Source organism: Populus alba, chromosome 19 (assembly GCF_005239225.2).
Source record: "Populus alba chromosome 19, ASM523922v2, whole genome shotgun sequence".
Lineage (NCBI taxonomy): Eukaryota > Viridiplantae > Streptophyta > Magnoliopsida > Malpighiales > Salicaceae > Populus > Populus alba.
The window spans coordinates 3686071-3708172 of record NC_133302.1 but is presented as its reverse complement, the minus strand read 5'-3'; the positions used below and the strand labels follow the sequence as shown (position 1 = coordinate 3708172).

Here is a 22102-nt window from a genome sequence, read left to right as displayed (position 1 = left end):
AAAAATAAATGTTAAAAAAAGAGACAAGTTTTTCTCTTACAAAACCTCGAGCTTTTTCTCGAGCCCTTCACTTCGAAACAAAAGGTCATCTCATGACATATTTTCACCGAAGACCTCATTATCAAACACAAGAGCAAATAATCTCTTTTCCAAGAAAGAAAATAACCAAGGAGTTGCAAGATTTCAAAAGCAAATTATTTTAGACTCACATCGAAATAAATTTTGTTTTCAAAATGCAAGATCAAGATTTCAAGATTCATTCCAGACTCATATTCCTTCACCAAATGAGAGAATGACCTCTTAAAATCATTATTCATCTAAGTCAGTGACATAGCACACTTGGGGGCAATGACCAGTACAAGGGGACAACATTGTGTTTAAGGAAAATCTATCATCCCTTACAACAAGACAAGGGGGCATTTTGCTTTACAAAAGACAGCTCGATCCTTTCAGCAAGTGATACCGAATGTTTTTTAGCAGTGAGACGAGGGGTAATGAATAATCCTCTCAAATTATTTGACGAATAAGAAAATCTCTAGCAAGCAAGTGGGTCACGATGGGCACCACAAATGCTGAGTTGTGCAAACAAATTTGGAAATAGACTTACATGGGCTAACTCGAGTGGGTTAGAAAGCTAAACGACAAAGATGACTCAAATCAGTTAGCAAGATCTCACCAATCAATCAACAAGAAGACTATGAAGAAATGGGGGCCTATATTTCAAATCAGGTAAAGATGCATGCATATCATTTAACTTTGAGACATTGGACAATGAGTTTTGCAAATTTCATATGAGAAAATTCCAATGAAATCCATCAAGTGGAAGGCCAACTTGAAACGGCCAAAGATCAAAATTGTTGTTGAAAAATTTTTCATTTTTGAGAATTTTTCGACCTGGGCAGGCCGCCCATGAGAATTAGGCCACCAGAAAAATCTCTGTATTTTTTCACCACTTTTCAGCCTCAACCATCATAGGTAGTGCATTTCCTATCCTACCTCCATTCGAGCGCGCCTTCGAGCCCTCGTCTGAGTTCTTTTCGAGAGCGCCTTCGAGCCCTCGACCATCAAAGGTAGTGCATTTTCTATCCTACCTCCATTCGAGCGCGCCTTCGAGCCCTCGTCTTACATTCAAGCGCGCCTTCGAGCCCTCGACCATCAAAGGTAGTGCATTTCCTATCCTACCTCCATTCGAGCGCGCCTTCGAGCCCTCCTCTTATTTCTTTTCGAGCGCGCCTTCGAGCCCTCGACCATCATAGGTAGTGCATTTCCTATCCTACCTCCATTCGAGCCCTCGTCTTATTTCTTTTTGAGCGCGCTTTCGAGCCCTCGTCTGAGTTCTTTTCGAGCGTGCCTTCAAGCCCTCGACCATCAAAGGTAGTGCATTTTCTATCCTACCTCCATTCGAGCACGCCTTCGAGCCCTCGACCACCTCAGGTAGTGCATTTTCTATCCTACCTCCATTCGAGCGCGCCTTCGAGCCCTCGACCATCAAAGGTAGTGCATTTTCTATCCTACCTCCATTCGAGCGCGCCTTCGAGCCCTCGTCTTACATTCGAGCGCGCCTTCGAGCCCTCGTCTTATTTTCGAGCGCGCCTTCGAGCCCTCGACCATCAAAGGTAGTGCATTTTCTATCCTACCTCCATTGGAGCGCGCCTTCGAGCCCTCGTCTTATCTCCATTCGAGCGCGCCTTCGAGCCCTCGTCTTATCTCCATTTGAGCGCGCCTTCGAGCCCTCGTCTTATCTCCATTCTAAAAAAAAAACTTGTATTTTTCCACTGGGCAGGTAACCCATTACAATGTGACCAACTGGACAGGTAACCCATTACAATGTGACCATCTGGGTTGGTAACCCATTACAATATACCAACTGGGCAGGTAACCCATTACAATGTGACCAACTGGGCAGATAACCCATTACAATGTGACCACCTGGGCTGGTAACCCATTACAATTTACCAACTGGGCAGGTAACCCATTACAATGTGACCACCTGGGCTGGTAACCCATTACAATTTACCAACTGGGCAGGTAACCCATTACAATGTGACCCTTTGGGCCGGTAACCCATTACAACATACCATCATATACTGGGCAGGTAACCCATTACAATGTGACCATTTAGGCCGGTAACCCATTACAACATACCATCAAAAGAAAAAGAGAAAAAAAAAAAGAAGAGAAAAAAAGAGAAAAAAATCATCGTATTTTTCAATCATTGGGCAGGTCGCTTTGAACAATTAGACCACTCGTGAAATTCTTTGCGTTTCTTTTATCATTGAGCAGGTTCCCTACAACAATTTGATCCATTTCAAAAAAAAAAAAGGGTCGTCTCCCAAATGATTTGTTTCTTGATTTCTACATCAATCTACTGTTTTCAAAGTTTTCAAAACTAAAAAATAAAAAAAAATAAAAAAAGAAGCAAATATTCTTTCTGTATCTGATTTTCTTTATAAATTTACTACACAAAGCTAAAAGAAAATGAAATCTTCTAATATCTTTATGTAAGTAAATATTATAAAGAGGGGGCAACTGTCATAACCCAATTTTTGAACAAATAATTCAAAGTTCATGGATAAAATTATCAAATTTGAGAGTAAATTGATCAGAAATTGAAGAATTAATAAGTTGGGAAATTTATTTAAATTTTGGATTAGTTTAATTAATGAAATTAGAAGAATTAATAAGTTTGAGGACTTAATTAAACTTTGATTTAATTAATTAAATAAATTCAGGTATTTAATTGAAATTTATCCAAAAAGGGCAAAATTGAAAGAATTAATTAAGGACCAAATTGAATAATCCAGGAATTAAGGACTGTTTTGTAAAAGTGCACCAATTTAAGGATTTAATTGAAATTTATCCAAAAGGGGGCAAAATTAAAAGAAATGTTTTAATTGCTCAGGGGTCCAATTGCAAAATTTCCAATGTTCGGGGGTCAAACTGAAACTGTCCACGGGTTACTTGAAAACGTTGCCGTTCCTGGTGGAGTCCGTTGCTGCCGAAACGCTGCCGTGGCTGGTGGACCAACCGTGTGATCTTCTTATCCCGATTCAACCGGAGACCTGAAAATCTGCAACAAATTCAATCGTGGAACGAGTCCTTTGCACACGATCTCGTTCGTGGAGGATACAGTCCTGCAAAGGTAGGACTGATTAGAGGCAAGCTTGGGAAATCTCTATAAATGAGAGACTAAAAACCATACACCAAGGGGGCAGAAGAAAGAGGAGAGAAACCCAGAAAAATAACAAAAAGAGAAACCCAGAAAAACAGAGCAAACAAAAACATACACAGAGAGAAGGAGAGGAAGGGAATCCAGTTATACACAGAGAATTGTTCCCGCTATTGCCTTCATCTCTGCAGACGTCCCTGCATAAGAAAACCCAATACAAAAACCCAGAAAAAAGTCGCCGGAACAACGCAAACACAACACAAAAATACAGAACCAAGGCTGAAGATTCAACCCAGAAAGACAGAGTCAAGAACCAATAAAACGCAAGCCACAAACAGAGCAAAGAACGAGACCCAATTTCGAAAGGAGAAGCCAGCAACGTCCTCTGTTCTTCATCGCAAGGACTGAGAAAACAAAAAGAAAAGGAACAGCAGACGAACGGAGGGGAAGAGACTGAGAGGAGGAGGAGCTGCAGGAAGACTGAAGTATACGGGCACAGAATCAAAAGGAACAAAGGAAAGCAGAAGAAGGAGAAGAGCAGAGGATGTAGTCGGCCAGCCAGAGCTTCGCCACTGTCTCCATCGCCTCGCAGACCAGGTAAGAAGCTCTCCTTTTCAATTAAGCATCTCTTACACTGTGCAAGTGAATTTTAATTCACTTGCACAGTGCTGCTGAGCCCAGCCGGGCCACTGGCTTGGGCCAGTGGCCGGGCCGGGCTGGCTGGGCTTAGCCCAGCCCATGTGGGCTGGGCTGGGCACAGCCCAAAAAAATATAAAAATATAAAAATAAAAAGCAGAAAAATAAAAAGGTAGGAAAAATAAAAAATAAAAATGTGTATGCGTGAATAAAAATAATATAAATTTATTGGTTTATTCACTGACGCCAGAGTCGGGAATAAAAATACCGGTTCAAGTTTATATTATTTTTATTCGTTTATTCAATTTTGTTTAGTTAGAAAAAATAAGAAATATGTGCATTTCAAAAAAAAAAAATAATAAATGTATTATTATTTATTTATTCACTGGCACCAGAGTCGGGAATAAAAAAATAATACTGATTTAAATTTATAGCTACGTAATATTTACCAACGCCAGAGTTGGAAATATTCGTAGTTAAATATTCACTGGCGCCAGAGTCAGGAATATTATAAGCAAATTTTCATAACATAAATTAATAAACATTTAGCAATTTAAGACGAAAACAACAATGCAGCCTGCCTCAGGCAGGACGTTTAAGGGGTGATAATATCTTCCCTTTTACGTAACCAGTCCCGAACCATAGAATCTCTGTTGACCAGTCAGGGTTCCTAGTGACCGTAATACTAGGTGGCGACTCCTTAAACAAGAATATCCACATTAAAGAACAGGATGCCAGAAATCCGTTCTTTCCAAAGATTCGAGAATTAATTTTTAAGGCCGCCGCGATGTCGGGTGCGACAGAAACAACTAAAATATTCCTCAACTTTTTTCACCATTTCCTTTTGTTATTTCTTTTCTTTATCCTCTCCAAGAGACTTTTGTGAAAAACTATACTAGGGGTCTTTGGGTTGCGATATAGCCTGTTTTTCATTACTTTTGTGGAAAATTTATATTTTATTAATATAAAAAAATTTTAATATATTATCGTAATATATTTTTTAACAAAATTTATTTTAAAAAATAACTCCTATCAAATTTACAAACCCTTGACAATACAAACATCCATGACAAAAATAAAAAGGGTTAAACAGTGATATTAGGGTTTGATTTAGACGTCACCCCTGACAAAAAAGAAAAAAAGTTAGACAGTGATATTAGGGGTTGATTGACGTCGAAGGTGGGTCTCGGACGGCAGGACCTGTACTAAAGTTAGACAGTGATGTTAGCGAACAAAGCATTCATTTCACACGGTTTGCATTCATGGCTATCTCCTTCTGGCCATTCTATCCACAAGAGTTGATTTACCATATGAATGTGGCTGATCGGGTTAACCTGATAACACACTCGTCTGGACTGCAAATCCATTTCAGACAAAATCCTCCTTTAGCTCTTCGTAGTTTTGTATTTTGGGCAAGCAAAATTGCTAGTTACTAATAAAACAAGAACCTTGACGATAGCTAGAGGGGCACTAGCTAGGTTATATGGTACCTGAATGGAATAAGATTAGCATTTGAAGAAGATATTTATAGTTATGGAGTTGTGATCTTAAAGATCGTCTTTTGCAGAAGAACTATGGAAATTAACGTATCAAAACCAGAGGAAGAAATTCTACTTTCTAACTGGGCAGACGAACTTTTGATTGAAAGAGAATTAGATAAGCTTGATCGTGGTGAATATGTAGACTGACAGAAATTGATGTATGTATGATGGTTGATAAAATTCCAAGTGAGAAGTTGTAAATGTATAATTAATATCTCACTTGTACATAAACTTTACGAAGTGAATTCTTGTATTTTTACATGGCCAGAGTATATCTTGGACAAGAAATCATCATACTCCATTGAAGATGCATCAGCTAGCAAAGCTCATACTCTGCTGGGAAGCTTTTATTGTTTTCCAGGTCACTTTTATTGGAACTTGTCCTTTCCCTGCCATCTATTTCTGTCCATCCAAATCGTGTTTATGCTACTCCCCCTTTAATGTTTGGGAAGACTATACACGTCAGCGTTTTATTTCCATGGTCGGAGTATATTTTACCCAATTTCGTTTATTAAAAGCAAATCTCTTTCAATTCGGATTAAATTGAAAGGGATCACAGACCTAATCAGATGCATTATCGATAAATTTGGAATGTTGATGTTAGCATCAACCACCCTCCATCGATACCAGAGTAATGCTTTACATTCTTTAGCTACTAAATTTGGAAACATGGGCAATTACCTAAAAATACTAAGGACTCGTTCATTTGTAGAAAAATAATTTCTTTTTTTAAAGTATTTTTTTTTTTATAAAAATTGAATTACTTTTCAATATTACGTTTCAATATTTACTTTTCAGTGTAAATAAAATCTAGCGTATTTACAAGATTAATTTTGACTAATATTTTATATTCATTTATAATTTCATCCTTTTTGTCGTGTCATATTCGTTTTCATTTTGTTTTGTTTTGAATTTTTATTTTAAGAAATAAGTATTTAGGATAGAAAGTTTGATAATAAAAGGCATTTTCTGAAATAAAATACTATTAAATTAAACATGGTAAACACTAAAACAGTAATGATTTAATTATTTTTTATATGACAGCGATATTAATTAATTAATTTTAATAAACAATAAACACTAAATTCTAATTAATCATTAATTAATGAAAAGCATTTCTGATACCCTCTTCTATTTTGATGCAGAAATCGAGTTATTGCCTCATATTTTGCATGCCTACTCGAATTGGAAATTAGATTGCATTTTAAGGCCTATGTTAAATTTTTTTTATCAGAGTCAAAAGATTTGAAGTCGTATATTAATTACTTAATTTGCTTATGATATAATTTATCATATCAAAAAATTATTTCAATTAAAAAAATTTAAACTTAATAATGTCAAAAATTATTTTAAATTAACTCACTAACATATTCTCCTTTTAAACTTCAATTATATATATATATATATAACCATTAATTTATATTAATTTCCTAACACATCCGTTCCTAAAAAAAAAAAAATACTTTATCAATGTCAATAATAATAATAATAATAATAATAATAATATAAAAAATTAATTGAGGTACGCATATGCTGGAGGTTTAGATCTTGTGATTTCTAATATGATGGTTATTAAAGATTTATATAGTCGTTAATTTCAGGGCCTGTAGGATTAATCGATGTACGTGCAAGCTCACCAAACATCCACATTAATTAAAAAAATAAAAAAATTGATTTAGTATTTTGGCCAAATAGTGTGGAGGACTGGAAAACCAACACACGGAATCTCATAGAGCCCACCCAAGATAGACTGGTAGGAATCCAATTTTGAAATGATATTCTTTATGATATTTCATTTTGAGATATTATTCAATACAATTGGATTAATAAATATATTTTATAAAGATATTTTAAAAATAAAAAATAAAAAATAAAAAATATTATGTCTGAAAATATAGCATCTCTTCTCTGTATCTTTTATTTTAAAAATATAAAATTCATTGTAAAATTATTTCAGAAATAAATTCTTCTTTCTTAGTTCGGATACTTCCTCTCCAATTTCCCGTTCACACACAAATGAATTATATAGCCTATCTTTTCTCCGTTTCACACACAAATGAATTATATAGCCTATCTTTTCTCCGTTTCACACACAAATGAATTATATGAACGTAAAATTCTTCTTTCTTAGTTCGGATACTTCCTCTCTAATTTCCCATTGATATTTATTATTAGTTTTGACCTACTAATCTTCCCGTTGACTAGACAAAAAATGGAAAGGCACAAGTCGTCTAGTACAGACAAACTTGTTTTTTTTAAGTGTCTCTTTATATATATACATTTTATAATATTGACTTCCGCTACAGCGGCTTAATAATAATTTTTTATTTTAAATGTAAAAACAATAAAGCATGATTTTAAGTGCATTGAGTCCGGCTGTAAAACCATATCTAATAACTTTGGGTTTAGCCACGCATAAGCTTGTATCTGACTTTGCATAGGTTTGGGTTTGGTTGCGGTCCTTAGATCTGTCATTATATTACAATAATATAAAAAATATAAAAAAAATATTAATTTAAAATAAAAAAATATAAATTTTTTTTTTTAAAAGTATTTTTAAAACACAAAAAAATCATACTTTGATAAGTAAATTCAACCCAATCTGAAAATAACAAAAATTTGTCATCGCTTAACTTTTATACAATATAAAAAAAGTCACATCAATTTATTTGCTCTTTACAATATGAAAAAAATCAATAAGAGAAAATTAAAAGAATTAAAGAGAAAAAAAATTAAAAATATCTTAAAAGAAAAAAAATTTAAAAGGAAAAAATGGTTGTCAGTGTATTGGGTGCTGTTCTGCTATGCATTATTCATGATGTTATTGTAGAAAATACTTTAATTGGAGATGTAATAGTGCAAATGCATTCCGTGCTCTTAACCTAACTCAAATATTTTTACATTTGAAAAAAAATTGTTATTGAACCGGTGTGGAGCACAGGCCAATATGCTAACTAGTATATTATTACGTAATGATTTAAAAAAAAATATATATTGAGATAATATTTTTTTTATTTTTTAAAATTAGTTTTTTATATCATCACATCAAAATAATACAAAAACATAAAAAAATATTAACTTGAATTAAATAAAAAATAAAAAAAATTTAAATTTTTTTAAATATTTTTAAAAGGCAAAAACAAACATGTTTTAATAAAAAAATTCAACCTAAACTTCAAATAAAAAAAATTATCATCATCAAATTTTTATATAATATTAAAAGAATAGTACACATTTATTTTCTTTTACCGTATAACAAAAAAATTAAATAAAAAAATCTAAAATAAAATAAAAAATATCTAACAGCCCAACCAAATTCATTAATATTATGTCCGGCTGCCCAACGACACCTAATAGTGAAGTGCCTGGCAGAAAAAACCACCGTAGAAAGCAGCATGAAAGGTCGACTATAATAATGCATCAAGCTCTCGATCTCCAGGCAGCCTACTAAATAACTCTTAAAGTGGATTGCAGACAAAGGAAGATGGCTACTGCACTCTCTGATATTTTGAGACTCACATCTAGCTCACTCATGCTTCTGTTACTAATGTTTTGCATGGGAGCAATTAACTTGGAGGCCCAAGATGTGAGCCTTGCTCCTGATGAAGGTACATATATATATATATATTTTTTTTAATTTCTTGGCAAGGCGTTGTAGAAGCCACCAGCTAATCATCCCAGAATTAGAAGTTGAGATTTAATTTTGATTTATGCAGTGGAAGCTCTACTTGAAGTAGCAACACAACTGGGCAAAAAAGGCTGGAATCGCAATATGCAACTGTGCAATGATACAATTTTACCTCGAAAGCTAGAAGCTGACAATAAAGTTGTTTGCAATTGCTCAGTTCCTGGAGAACCGTGCCACGTTATTGGCATGTATATGTCTTCACACTTGCCACTCCATGCTTTTATTTTCAATTTTAATTTGAGGTCTGAAGGATTCTGACGGGGCCAGTCCAGGGAATTAACAAATTACTAGCTGTGTGGCGGAGCAGTCACACACAAAATGCTTCATAATTTTGCTCGATTCTTTTTATTAAGTTATATACCAATATCATGTAATTTTTTTTCTTGATTTCAACATTAAATATGTTGGTAGTGGCATTTTATATATATATATTTTATAAATTTATTTTAATTTCATGATTTAAGTTGCAAGTTTAACAGATTAACTCGGATTTACTTTTAAATTTTTTTTTATCTTTTTAAAATTTAATATTTTTTTAATTGGAATTAGTTATTTTTTTATTTAATTTCTATGAGGTTATCTCGATCTTATTACCTAGATCACGGGTTTGATAGGTAAACCTGGGTTGATTCGGTTTATTTTTTAATTTATTTTTTATTTTACCCTTCAACAACTGATTTTGTTTTTCAATTTTATCCTCTATTATTAGGCTTTTTGAGAATCGAGTTTTTTAGTTTTTTTCAATTTGATTTCCGTTGAGTTATTTCGGTCTAAATGATTTGTTTTTTTTTTCTTTTTGATTTTAACTTTCAACATTAGATGTATTAGAAAAATAGCTTTATAATTTTTTTATTTGCTTTTTTATGAAGTTATTTTGTCTCTTGTTCTAGGTTACATGTTTAATAGATTAGCCCGGGTTAACTTATGTTTTCTTTATTTTTTAATTGATTTTTTGTACAATTTCAACTTTCAACATCGAGTTCGTTAGAAATTGAACTTCATATTTTTTTTAATTTTTTTTCTTTTGAGTTATCCCGATCTCATAACTTGAGTTGTTGGTTTGGAGGTTGACCGTAGTTGACCTGGATAGGTTTTTTTGTTCTTTTTTTTATTTTATCATTTAACATTAAATTTATTTGTAATTGATTTTTATAATTTATTTTGATTTTTTTTCTATAAAGTTAACATAATTCTCAGTTACAAACTTGACATGTTAAGTAAGATCGATTCAATAGGTCATTTTCTTAAATATTTTTTAAAAAAACTATAGGAGTTGATGGGTGCATGTGTTCTTGCAATGCAGATATCTCAAAAGGCAAGATCTTGACGGTACTCTCCCAAAGGCTATCGAGAAACTTCCACACCTTAAACATCTGTAAGCAGTGCTTCAAATTATTACGTTTCTACAGATTGAGCACCGTGAATTTGCATCGTATGATTCGGTTTTATTAGAACTTAATTTATCGGCTCTGCAGAGGTCTTTGGGCCAACTACCTGAGTGGCAATATACCACTTGAATGGGCTAATACCAAGCTGGAAACATTGTAAGAAAATTCTGCATTCATGTTTTCTAGCCAAGGAATTGCTTACTCATAATTAATAGATTGTATAAACAACAGGTCTGTCGGCGTGAATCAGTTGACAGGAAAAATTCCTAGCTATCTGGGAAGGATTACCACACTTAGTTACCTGTATGCATTTTTCTACTAGTCAATTTCTTGTTTTTTTTTTCTTTTCATATTTAAATCTGTTCAATTGTTTAGTCAGGAGTAATCCTGAGAGTTGGCATTTATGCAGGAACATTCAGGACAATATGTTTTCCGGAACTGTTCCCCCTGAGCTTGGAGGCTTGGTTAACCTGGAGAATCTGTCAGTTCATTCAAGCTTTTGTATTAGAAATTAAGTCCTAACTGATTATTGAATGCTAAGTGTTTTTCTCCTTTTGTGATTGCAGAACTCTCAGTGGCAATTATCTCACTGGAGAGTTACCCCCGGCTCTGACTAATCTTACCGGATTGAAGGAACTGTAGGTTCTCATTTGTCATGGTTAATGTGTATCATACTCATTAGTTGCAGTATTTGATATTACAGATGCATCTCTTTACTCTCCAAGTTTCATGATTCTGTGTTTTCCGTTCGGCGAATGCAGAAGGCTTAGCAGCAATAACTTCACTGGAAGAATACCTGATTTTATTCAGAGCTGGAAACAACTTGATACATTGTATGTGCTAGTTTCTACCACAAGCTCTGAATCTCATCACTGAAGCAGAACCCTAATCCCCCTTTAATTTTGTATTAACAGAGAGATCCAAGCTGGTGGTTTCACTGGACCCATTCCTTTGAACATCTCTGTCTTGACTAATCTAACTGATCTGTAAGATATTTGTTTTAAATTTATGGTCTCAGTTACAACTTTTATCCCGAACATCTCACATTTTTATGCTGTCTCATATTGAGCAGAAAAATAAGTAACTTACTTGGAGATGGTTCAGAGTTTCCCCACCTAGAATCTATAACAGGCATTAAGTATCTGTGAGTTATTCTTGCAGCTGATACTCTCATATCAGGATCACATTTAATTTACAACACATGATATATATTTAGCTTACTTGAAATTAATGTATAATGCAGGATGTTGAGCAACTGCAACTTGTCAGGAAAGTTTCCCATATATTTGACCAGAATGGCACAGCTGAAAATTTTGTAATTTACTCTATCCATCATCCATTCTGTCATTCATCTACATGAAGATTGAAGTGTGAATCTCATGGATACTTAGAGCTGCTGATTTTAGATTGCAGCTACATTATTATTTGTAAATAACTTTCAAAATGCATTATGAACCATGGTCTTTACCGGTTTTTCCCCCTTCTTTTCGAAAACAGGGATCTCAGTTTCAACAGATTAAATGGTTCTCTTCCAACAAATTATGATGGCCTACCAAGCTTGGAGAAAATGTTAGTATACTATATCGTATTACCTTCTGAAATTAATGTTTTCCATATGATAAGCATGGTTAGTAAACCTAGACAGGTCAGGCAAGTTGACCCGGAAAATCTCAGGCAAGTTGAATCGGAGCCTGGCTAGGGCCGAGATTCCAGTTGAACCATACAAGACATTGAACTGCCAAACCTATTCAACCTAGCCAAACCCTGTCCAAACCCGACCGGGTCAATATCTTGTGAAAGGAATGGAACAAAATTAATTTGTTTTAATAAAATTGTTGACCTGAACTGACCCGATGGCTCAATTTTTTTTTTTCAAGTTATTCTCAAGGTTGAGTACGGCAAATATGATGATAAACTTGTCCTCCAGACCATCTTTTGCAATGATAGCCTTGGACGAATGTTCAACCAAATGACAATTCTTACTTTCTGCATAGGTATCTTACACGGAACATGTTTACAGGGCCCATCCCAGATTGGTTCAACCAAAGAAGCAATCGCTAGTATGTTTTTTCTCTCCATTTTTTTTTTTTTTGAGATTTTAGTTTGTAATATATATATATTTATATATATTTTATCCATTAACTTTAGGTTTCCCTTATCCTATAACAGATGCGTGCTGTAGGTTTAATAATATGTCCTAGTCTTTGAAGAGCTATACTGATGAGAAGCAGATAACAGTTTATCCTTCCCAGTTTTCAGATAGTTTTCAGTGCATGAATGATCAAACTATCTCCAAGGTTTCATTTGATTAGTGTCCTAAGATAGAAGAGACAAATATATTAGCAACAAAAATGTGTTTGTTGCAGTGACACATATGAAGATATAAAAATAAATCTATCTCCGAGACAACTGTGGAATGAATTTCTAACTTTTAAGAACAGGAAATACACGTCTCTCCTGTCCCAACTATCTCCATCGCTTCTATCTTGAGATAATAACCAAAAGCTACCCAACTGCAACATCTTCCAAGTGTCTGTCTATAACATGTGCGTGCAATTTTCTAAAAATTTCAGAAATACTGTCTGAATGTTTAAGGAATCTATCTTTGTGTTCAGTGAACTCGATCTTTCATACAACAATTTTACTTCGGAAGCAAAATGTAAAGAAACACTGTAAGATTGATTTCATTTTCCTTGCCTTACCTTTGATTTTGAAAGTCTGCTACATTTTACATCACCATTCACTTCATAACCTGCAAAACTTTATTCTTCTGTTGGTTTGCCAGAAATCTGTTCAAAAGTACTTGGGGAGGGAACTATTTGTAAGCTTTTACTTTGATAAATATCTAAAACGTAGATCATTTTATTTTCTTCTCTGTCATTTATAAACTAATGATTCTCTCTTGCCAATCTTTCCAGGAAACCTGTTGAGTGCCTGAGTGCTTGTTCAGAAGGTACTCTTAATTTGTAAAGCTATCCACTTCTACATTTCACCTGGAATAGACAGAAAAATGATGCAGGAACAACCTGTTAGCCTAGACTATAAATTTATCAGTCATAAACTCAGGGGTCCTTTTGTGTGAATGGGCCGCCCCATTGAGAATGCTCTGCATCATTCACCTGTGGTAAGAAATCGAATCTAAGACATCCAACTGGTGTAGGAATAAACTACTAGTTTATCCCAAAAGCCTAGAATAATGTTGGCGGACAAATTTATTCCTATAGTTGTAGATGATAGCGTCTCAGTCATAAATCCAAAGGTCCTTTTATGTTTGGGCCACACCATCGTCCCCTGACACAGCCGTCACATCATGGATGCCACCACGGTATCCACTCCAAGAGAAAAAAGATGCTCCTACATCACAAAATCTTAATTTGTTTATGTGTTTGATTGTTTCTGTTCTGTTTTCTGCGATTTAATCTCTTTATCTGTGGCCATGAACATTTTTATTTCTATGTATAGAGCGATATTCAGTGCACATTAATTGTGGGGGACCAGAAGCCAACATTGGAAACACCATCTACGAAGCAGATGATGAGCCAGGAGGTGCAGCAAAATATGAGTCCAAAAGAGAGGATTGGCAAACAAGTACCACAGGACATATCTGGGATGTTGATTCTTCCTCGTATAACTACAAAGCAGAAAACATGTCCATACTCAGAATGGACAACTCTGTATTGTACACAAATGCACGCTTCACGCCTTTGTCTCTCACATACCACGTTCGCTGTCTGGTAAATGGGAATTACACAATCAAGCTGCACTTTGCAGAGATAGTAATGAGGGATAACAGATCCTACTACAGTCTAGGAAGACGGATATTTGATGTTTATATTCAGGTATCTATTAATTAAAAGATCATAGATTCATTCCTTATGCAATAGGTGACAGCTTAATTGAAGAATTGTTCTCGCAGGACATTGTTGTGCTGAAGGATTTTGATATAGTGAAGGCAGCGGGAGGGGTGGATAAGGTATACATTCATAATTATACAGCACCTGTAACCAATGGAGCTTTAGAGATCCGCCTTCATTGGGCTGGGAAAGGAACCACAAGGTCTCCCACAAAAGGAACATATGGTCCTCTAATATCAGCCATTGATGTGGAATCTGGTAGGTTGACATATAATGGAATGGCATTGTAATGAAGGAATAATTAGTACTGTGATCTGACAATACTTGCTCTTGCTGCAATTCTATTTCTGCCTAGACTTCAAGCCTCCTACTAAAGGCCGGAGGAAGAGATTCATTGTCGCTGGCGCTGTGGTTTTGTCATTATTCCTCGTTTTCATACTTCTATCCTCTCTCTGGTGGAAAGGTTATTTGGGAGGAAGGACATCAAGGGATCGAGGTACAGTTGATACATTTATTTGATTTTGCAAATTCTAGTGAGGAATCCAGTCACTAAAATAAACACGGCAATAAGCAATTTTCTGTATCTTATTTGCTGTTTACTTGTAGGACTGCAAAAACTATGTTCTTCCTTTGATGAATCATTCATGCAGAACATCTAATATATACATATCTCTTTGTTCCTTGGGCAGAACTTGTTGGGTTAGATCTGCTAACTGGTATCTTCACCTTCAGTCAAATCAAAGCCGCAACAAATGACTTTGATCCAGCAAACAAAATTGGAGAAGGCGGTTTTGGCTGTGTCTACAAAGTATAGTGCAGATTTTTATTTTCATCTAGCTACCTATCTACTAGTGAACTTATTTTGTTTTTCTAAAATTATTCTCATTGCAGGGAGTACTATCAGATGGCACTCCGATTGCGGTTAAGCAGCTTTCGGCGAAATCGAAACAGGGGAATCGTGAGTTTGTGAACGAAATAGGCATGATTTCTGCTCTGCAACACCCAAATCTTGTTAGATTGTATGGATGTTGCATTGAGGGGAAGCAATTGTTGCTGGTATATGAATACATGGAAAACAATAGCCTTGCGCATGTTTTGTTCGGTAGGCCTCTGATCACTTCCCCCATAGTATCTTATGTAAAGTAATGGGAAAGAAAACAAGTTCTTTTAATGGCATATAGATAGAATTAGTGAAGAAGAAACTGATGGGTTGGGTTATGCTTGATGATTACAGGGACCAAGGAAATCAAGGCAACGAAGCTAGACTGGCGTACAAGGCAGAGGATATGTGTAAGTATAGCGAAAGGTCTGGTTTTCCTGCATGAGGAGTCGACACTCAAAATTGTTCATAGGGACATAAAAGGTACCAATATCCTTCTTGACAAGGACATGAACGCCAAGATATCTGATTTTGGAATGGCCAAGCTTGATGACGAGGACAACACCCACATCGACACCAGAGTTGCTGGAACAATGTGAGTTTGTGATATTAACACAAGTGGTTTATTGAACAAACTGTAAGGAAAACACACAAGTATTGTCATTTATCTAAGATAGCTTTTAGTCTTAAACAGTATTAACACAAGTGAGTGTGCCGATGGAAGGGGTTAGCTTAAAAATATGTGGTAGGCAGGCATCTAGGGTTCAAATCACACACGGCAGGGTTCTCATGGATCAGGGCCTCCCCATCTATGGCTGTGTTCCTCTAAATGAACACATTATCATCCAGGGTTCGAAATCCTGTTTAGGCTGCAAGAAATATAATTTTGCCTATCGAAAACAAAAACAAACAATAGACATTTAGCATTTTTATACATGTTTTAGAGAAGCAAGCTAGTAAAATGTCTCTGAGTTATTCTTTCTGTGCAGGGGATACATGGCACCGGAATATGCATTATATGGTTACTTAACTTACAAGGCAGATGTATACAGCTTTGGTGTTGTAGCATTGGAAATTGTTTCTGGGATGAACAACGTCAAATTTAGGAGGGATGAGAATTTTGTATGCCTTCTAGATTGGGTAAGCTATGCCCATTTAGTCTCTTAATTGTCTGTTCATGTTTACTCTTGGTCAGCTATATATCTATTTTTTTTGGTTATTTCAGGTTCTATATTTACAAAAAAATGGGGACATAATGGAGATAGTTGATCCAAGATTGGGGTCTGAATTCAACAAGAAAGAAGTGGTTAGAATGATCAATGTAGCCCTGCTATGCACAAATCAATCTCCAGCACTTAGACCTACAATGTCTAGAGTAGTAAGCATGCTTGAAGGAAAAACTGATGTCGAGGAACTGGTCATGGTTCCAAGCACATTGGGTGATCCATCAGGGTATGCTACGGCCTTACACAACAAGTTTGCTCAATCTTCTGTCAATGGAAGTTTAAGTGAAACTCAGTCCCTCGTGAAGTCATCAGAGGGACCATGGACTACTTCATCCTCTTCATCAGCCCAGGATCTTTATCCAATTAGTAAAAGCTGATGCCACAAACCACAACTATTTTATCATGAAAAATCCTGAATAAGAAACAGATTGAAATTAAAGTTTGATTAATAAATCTAGAATAAATATAAAGTTTTAGAACAAAAATATTTTGTAAAGAAAATTATAACGTAGTTATAACTATAAGGATTGTTATTATATTAAAGTATTGTTTCAACATATTCTAGTCAATACTCTTCTAAGACTGCATATTAATTAAAGTTGTTGAGACCAATATATATTATGATTTTTTTTTTTTTTATAAAAGGAAGCAACTATTCTTATATGTTAAGGTACATGTGATAGCCCAAATTAATTTATAGGTGTTTGTTAAATGAAAAGTGTACTACACTAATCAACATGAAGATTCTCTATCGAAAGATTACTTTTGTCTATGAAAAGATTGTCGCACCCGTCATCCCGGCGGCCTTAAAAATTAATTCTCGAATTATGGAAAAAGAACACATATATGACATCTTGTTCTTTTAGGGAAAAATAACTTGTTTAAGGAGTCGCCACCTAGTTTTATGGTCACTAGGAACCCTAACTGGTCAACAGAGATTCTATGGTTCGGGACTGGTTACGTAGAAGGGAAGATATTATCACCCCTTAAACGTCTTGCCTGAGGTAGGCTGCATTGCTGGTTTCATCTTAAATTTCTAAATGTTTATTAGTTTACGCTATGATGATTTGCTTATAATATTCCTGACTCTGGCGCCAGTGAATATTTAACTACGAATATTTCCAACTCTGACGTTGATAAATATTACGCAGGTATAAAACAAAATAAATTTAAATCAGTATTTTTTTATTCCCGACTCTAGCGCCAGTGAATAAACAAATAAAATAAATTTATTTTTTTATCAAATTATTTTTTACGCATGCGAAAACAAAATAAATTTACATTAGTATTTTTTATTCCTGACTCTGGCGTCAGTGAATATACTAATTAAATTTATCCTATTTTATCTTATGTGAATAAACAAATAAAAATCAATTCATTTCTTTATCAAATTATTTTTTTAACGCAAGCGCATTATTTTTTATTTTCTATGTAGCTTAAAAAATAAAAAATGAAATAAAATAAAATAAATTTACATTAGTATTTTTTTTATTCCTGACTCTAGCGTCAGTGAATATACTAAATAAATTTATCCTATTTTATTTTATGTTTTTTTATTTTTTTTGTCAATGAATAAAATAAAAAAAAATAAATTCATTTATATATATATTTTTTATCTACACAATTTTTATTATATATTTTTTTAATTTTTAATTTTTTGGGCTGGGCCGAGCGCAGCCCACATGGGCTGGGCTTGACCCAGTTGACTCAGTCGGGTCACTGGTCTAGACCAGTGACCCGGACGCATGGCAGGCGTGCGCAACGCACGCCTGTCCAATGAATTATAATTCACTGCTACAGTAGCAGTGAATTATAATTCACTGCTACTGTAACAGTGAATTAAAATGCATAGGAGAGAAGAGAAGACTTACCAGTGATCTGCCGCTCCTGAAGACGTTGCTCCTGAAGGTGAAGACGAAGTTGAGGGCGGTCGGTGACGAAGATATATGAAGGTGTGGTGGCCGGCCAAAACTTCTCCTCCACCTCTGTTTCGTTCCTCCGTGTTCGTCTGTATTTGTTTCTGTTGCTGCTCTGTTCGTGTTCTCTGTTTTTCTCCGTTCCTTTTCTACTCTTGTTCGTTCGTCCGATGGGCTGAGTTTGGGACAAAGAAGATGGTAGGGCTGCGTCGCTCCTCTGATTTTAATTTTATCAGTCTTTTTTCCTCTTCATTTTCTGGGTTTTTCCGTCAGCCGCCTTGTGTTCTTCTGGTGACTTTTTTCTGGGTTTTTGTATCGGTTTTTGCCTCTTGATCCCCTCTCTCGTTCTGTTTCATCTCTGCCTTTTAAAAGGCCAGCAGCTTTCACAACGGTTTCCCCCACGAACGGGATCGTGGTCCACGATTTGCTGCAAATTTCCTGTTGAATCGGCTGCCTCCGCGCGAAAATGAAGGGATGATGAACAGAAGGATTCTAAAACGGCGTCGTTTGGCTTGGGAAATGGCAGATTATATGTTGGTCCTTGATGTTTTGAAATGTATCAATTGGGTCCCTTAATCAAATAAATTTTAATTTTGCCCCTTGGATTAATTTCAATTAAATCCCTGAATTTATTTAATTAATCAAATCAAAGTTTAATTAAGTCCACAAACTTATTAATTCTTCTAATTTTGCCTCCTTTTGAATTAATTTCAATTAAGTCCTTGAATTTATTTAATTAATTAAATCAAAGTTTAATTAAGTCCACAAACTTATTAATTCTTCTTGATTTCATTAATTAAAATAATCCAAATTTTAAGTAAATTTCCAAACTTATTAATTCTTCAATTAAAACATTGATTGGATTAATTAAATTAATTTCAAAGTTTAATTAAACCCAAAAAACTTCCAATTCTATTGCCCTTAACCCAAATTTTAATTTATTCTTCATTTATTTTATTTTACTTGTTTTTCATCACCTTTTTTACAAAAATAAAATAATTAAATAAAAGTATCAAAAATTGGGTTATGACAGTTGCCCCCTCTTTATAATATTTAATATGCAAAGATATTAGAAAATTTCGTTTTCTTTTAGCTTTGTGTAGTAAATTTATAAAGAAAAGTAGATACAGAAAGAACTTTTGCTTCTTTTTTTTATTTTTTTAGTTTTGAAAACTTTGAAATTGACACATGACCTTTACAGAGATATGTAGAAATCAAGAAACAAGTCATTTGGGAGACAACTTATTTTATTTTTTTTCTTTTTTGAAATGGATCAAATTGTTGTAGGCAACCTGCCCAATGATAAAAGAAACGCGAAGAATTTCACGAGTAGTATAATTGTTCCAAGCGACCTGCCCAATGATTGAAAAATACAAGGATTTTTTTTTTTTGTGATGGTATATTGTGATGGGTTACCGGCCCAAATGGTCACATTGTAATGGGTTACCTACCCAGTATAGGATGGTATATTATAATGGGTTACCGACCCAAATGGTCACATTGTAATGGGTTACCTGCCCAGTATAAGATGGTATATTGTAATGGGTTACCGGCCCAGATGGTCACATTGTAATGGGTTACCTGCCCAGATGGCCACATTGTAATGGGTTACCTGCCCAGATGGTCACATTGTAATGGGTTACCAGCTCAGATGGTCACATTGTAATGGGTTACCTGCCCAGTGGAAAAATATAAGGATTTTTTTTTAATAAGACGAGGGCTCGAAGGCGTGCTCGAATGGAGATAAGACGAGGGCTCGAAGGCACGCTCGAATATAGATAAGACGAGGGCTCGAAGGTGCGCTCAAATGGAGGTAGGATAGAAAATGCACTACCTTTCATGGTCGAGGGCTCGAAGGCGCCCTCGAATGTAAGACGAGGGCTCGAAGGCGCGCTCGAATGGAGGTAGGATAGAAAATGCACTACCTTTGATGGTCGAGGGCTCGAAGGTGCGCTCGAATGTAAGACGAGGGCTCGAAGGCGCGCTCGAATGGAGGTAGGATAGAAAATGCACTACCTTTGATGGTCGAGGGCTCGAAGGCGCGCTAGAAAATAAATAAGACGAGGGCTCGAAGGCGCACTTGAATGGAGGTAGGATAGAAAATGCACTACCTTTGATGGTCGAGGGCTCGAAGGCGCGCTCGAAAATAAATAAGACGAGGGCTCGAAGGCGCGCTCGAATGTAAGACGAGGGCTCGAAGGCGCGCTCGAATGGAGGTAGGATAAAAAATGCACTACCTTTGATGGTCGAGGGCTCGAAGGCGCGCTCGAAAATAAATAAGACGAGGGCTTGAAGGCGCGCTCGAATGTAAATAAGACGAGGGCTCGAAGGCACGCTCGAATGTAAGACGAGGGCTTGAAGGCGCGCTCGAATGGAGGTAGGATAGAAAATGCACTACCTTTGATGGTCGATGGCTCGAAGGCGCGCTCGAATGTAAATAAGACGAGGGTTGGAAGGCGCGCTCGAATGTAAGACAAGGGCTCGAAGGCGCGCTCGAATGTAAGACGAGGGCTCGAAGGCGCGCTCGAAAATAAATAAGACGAGGGATCGAAGGCGCGCTCGAATGTAAGACGAGGGCTCGAAGGCGCGCTCGAATGGAGGTAGGATAGAAAATGCACTACCTTTAATGGTCGAGGGCTCGAAGGCGCGCTCGAATGTAAATAAGACGAGGGCTCGAAGGCGCGCTCGAATGGAGGTAGGATAGAAAATGCACTACCTTTGATGGTCGAGGGCTCGAAGGCGCGCTCGAATGGAGGTAGGATAGAAAATGCACTACCTTTGATGGTCGAGGGCTCGAAGGCGCGCTCGAAAAGAACTCAGATGAGGGCTCGAAGGCGCGCTTGAATATAGGTAGGATAGAAAATGCACTACCTTTGATGGTCGAGGGCTCGAAGGCGCGCTCGAATGTAAATAAGACGAGGGCTCGAAGGCGCGCTCGAATGGAGGTAGGATAGAAAATGCACTACCTTTGATGGTCGAGGGCTCGAAGGCGCGCTCGAAAAGAACTCAGATGAGGGCTCGAAGGCGCGCTTGAATATAGGTAGGATAGAAAATGCACTACCTCAGGTGTGGAAACTGAAAGGTGGTGGAAAAATACAGAGATTTTTCTGGTGGCCTAATTCTCATGGGCGGCCTGCCCAGGTTGAAAAATTCTCAAAAGTGAAAATTTTTCAAAAGCAATTTCAATGTTCGCCATTTCAACTTGGCCTTCCGCTTGATGGATTCCGTTAGAATTTTCTCTAATAAAATTTGCAACACTCATTGTCCAATGTCTCAAAGTTTAGATGATATGCATGCATCTTTACCTGATTTAAAATATAGGCCCCCCATTTCTTCTTAGTCTTCTCGTTGCTTGGTTGGTGAGATCTTGCTATCTGATTTGAGTCATCTTTGTCGTTTGGCTTTCTAGCCCACTCGAGTTGGCCCATGTAAGTTTATTTCCAGATTTGTTTACATAACTCAGCTTTTGCGGTGCCCATCATGACCTGCTTGCTTGCTAGAGATTTTCTAATCTCATCAAATAATTTGAGAGGGTTATTCATTACCCCTCATCTCACTACTAAAAATATTCGGTGTCACTTGCTGAAAGGATCGAGCTGTCTTTTGTAAACCAAAATGCCCCCTTGTCTTGTTGTAAGGGATGATAGATTTTCTTTAAACACAATGTTGTCCCCTTGTACTGGTCATTGCCCCCAAGTGTGCTATATCACTGACTTAGATGAATAATGATTTTAAGAGGCCATTCTCTCATTTGGTGAAGGAATATGAGTCTAGAATGAATCTTGAAATCCTGATCTTGCATTT

The 22102-nt window shown here is 36.0% G+C and overlaps 1 protein-coding gene across 1 annotated transcript; it reads left to right on the top strand.

Moving 5' to 3' along the window:
* Positions 1–8786: 8786 nt before the first annotated feature.
* Positions 8787–16967, top strand: LOC118052605 (probable leucine-rich repeat receptor-like serine/threonine-protein kinase At3g14840). The gene is made up of 24 exons (XM_035063603.2): positions 8787–8954; positions 9063–9222; positions 10338–10409; positions 10510–10578; positions 10654–10725; positions 10832–10903; positions 10989–11060; positions 11184–11255; positions 11337–11408; positions 11495–11566; positions 11666–11737; positions 11920–11991; positions 12417–12482; positions 13038–13094; positions 13208–13243; positions 13341–13375; positions 13885–14261; positions 14339–14534; positions 14632–14772; positions 14966–15084; positions 15168–15378; positions 15511–15751; positions 16146–16296; positions 16382–16967. The coding sequence occupies exons 1-24, from the start codon at positions 8831–8833 to the stop codon at positions 16757–16759; spliced, it is 3009 nt and encodes a 1002-aa protein (XP_034919494.1). The 5' UTR covers positions 8787–8830; the 3' UTR covers positions 16760–16967.
* The last annotated feature ends 5135 nt before the right edge of the window (positions 16968–22102 follow it).

Coding starts and splice junctions, on each gene's coding strand:
- LOC118052605 (XM_035063603.2), top strand. CDS start 8,831: ATGGCTACTGCACTCTCTGATATTTTGAGACTCACATCTAGCTCACTC. Junction 13,095..13,207: donor GCAAAATGTAAAGAAACACT/GTAAGATTGATT, acceptor TTGGTTTGCCAG/AAATCTGTTCAAAAGTACTT. Junction 13,376..13,884: donor CCTGAGTGCTTGTTCAGAAG/GTACTCTTAATT, acceptor TTCTATGTATAG/AGCGATATTCAGTGCACATT.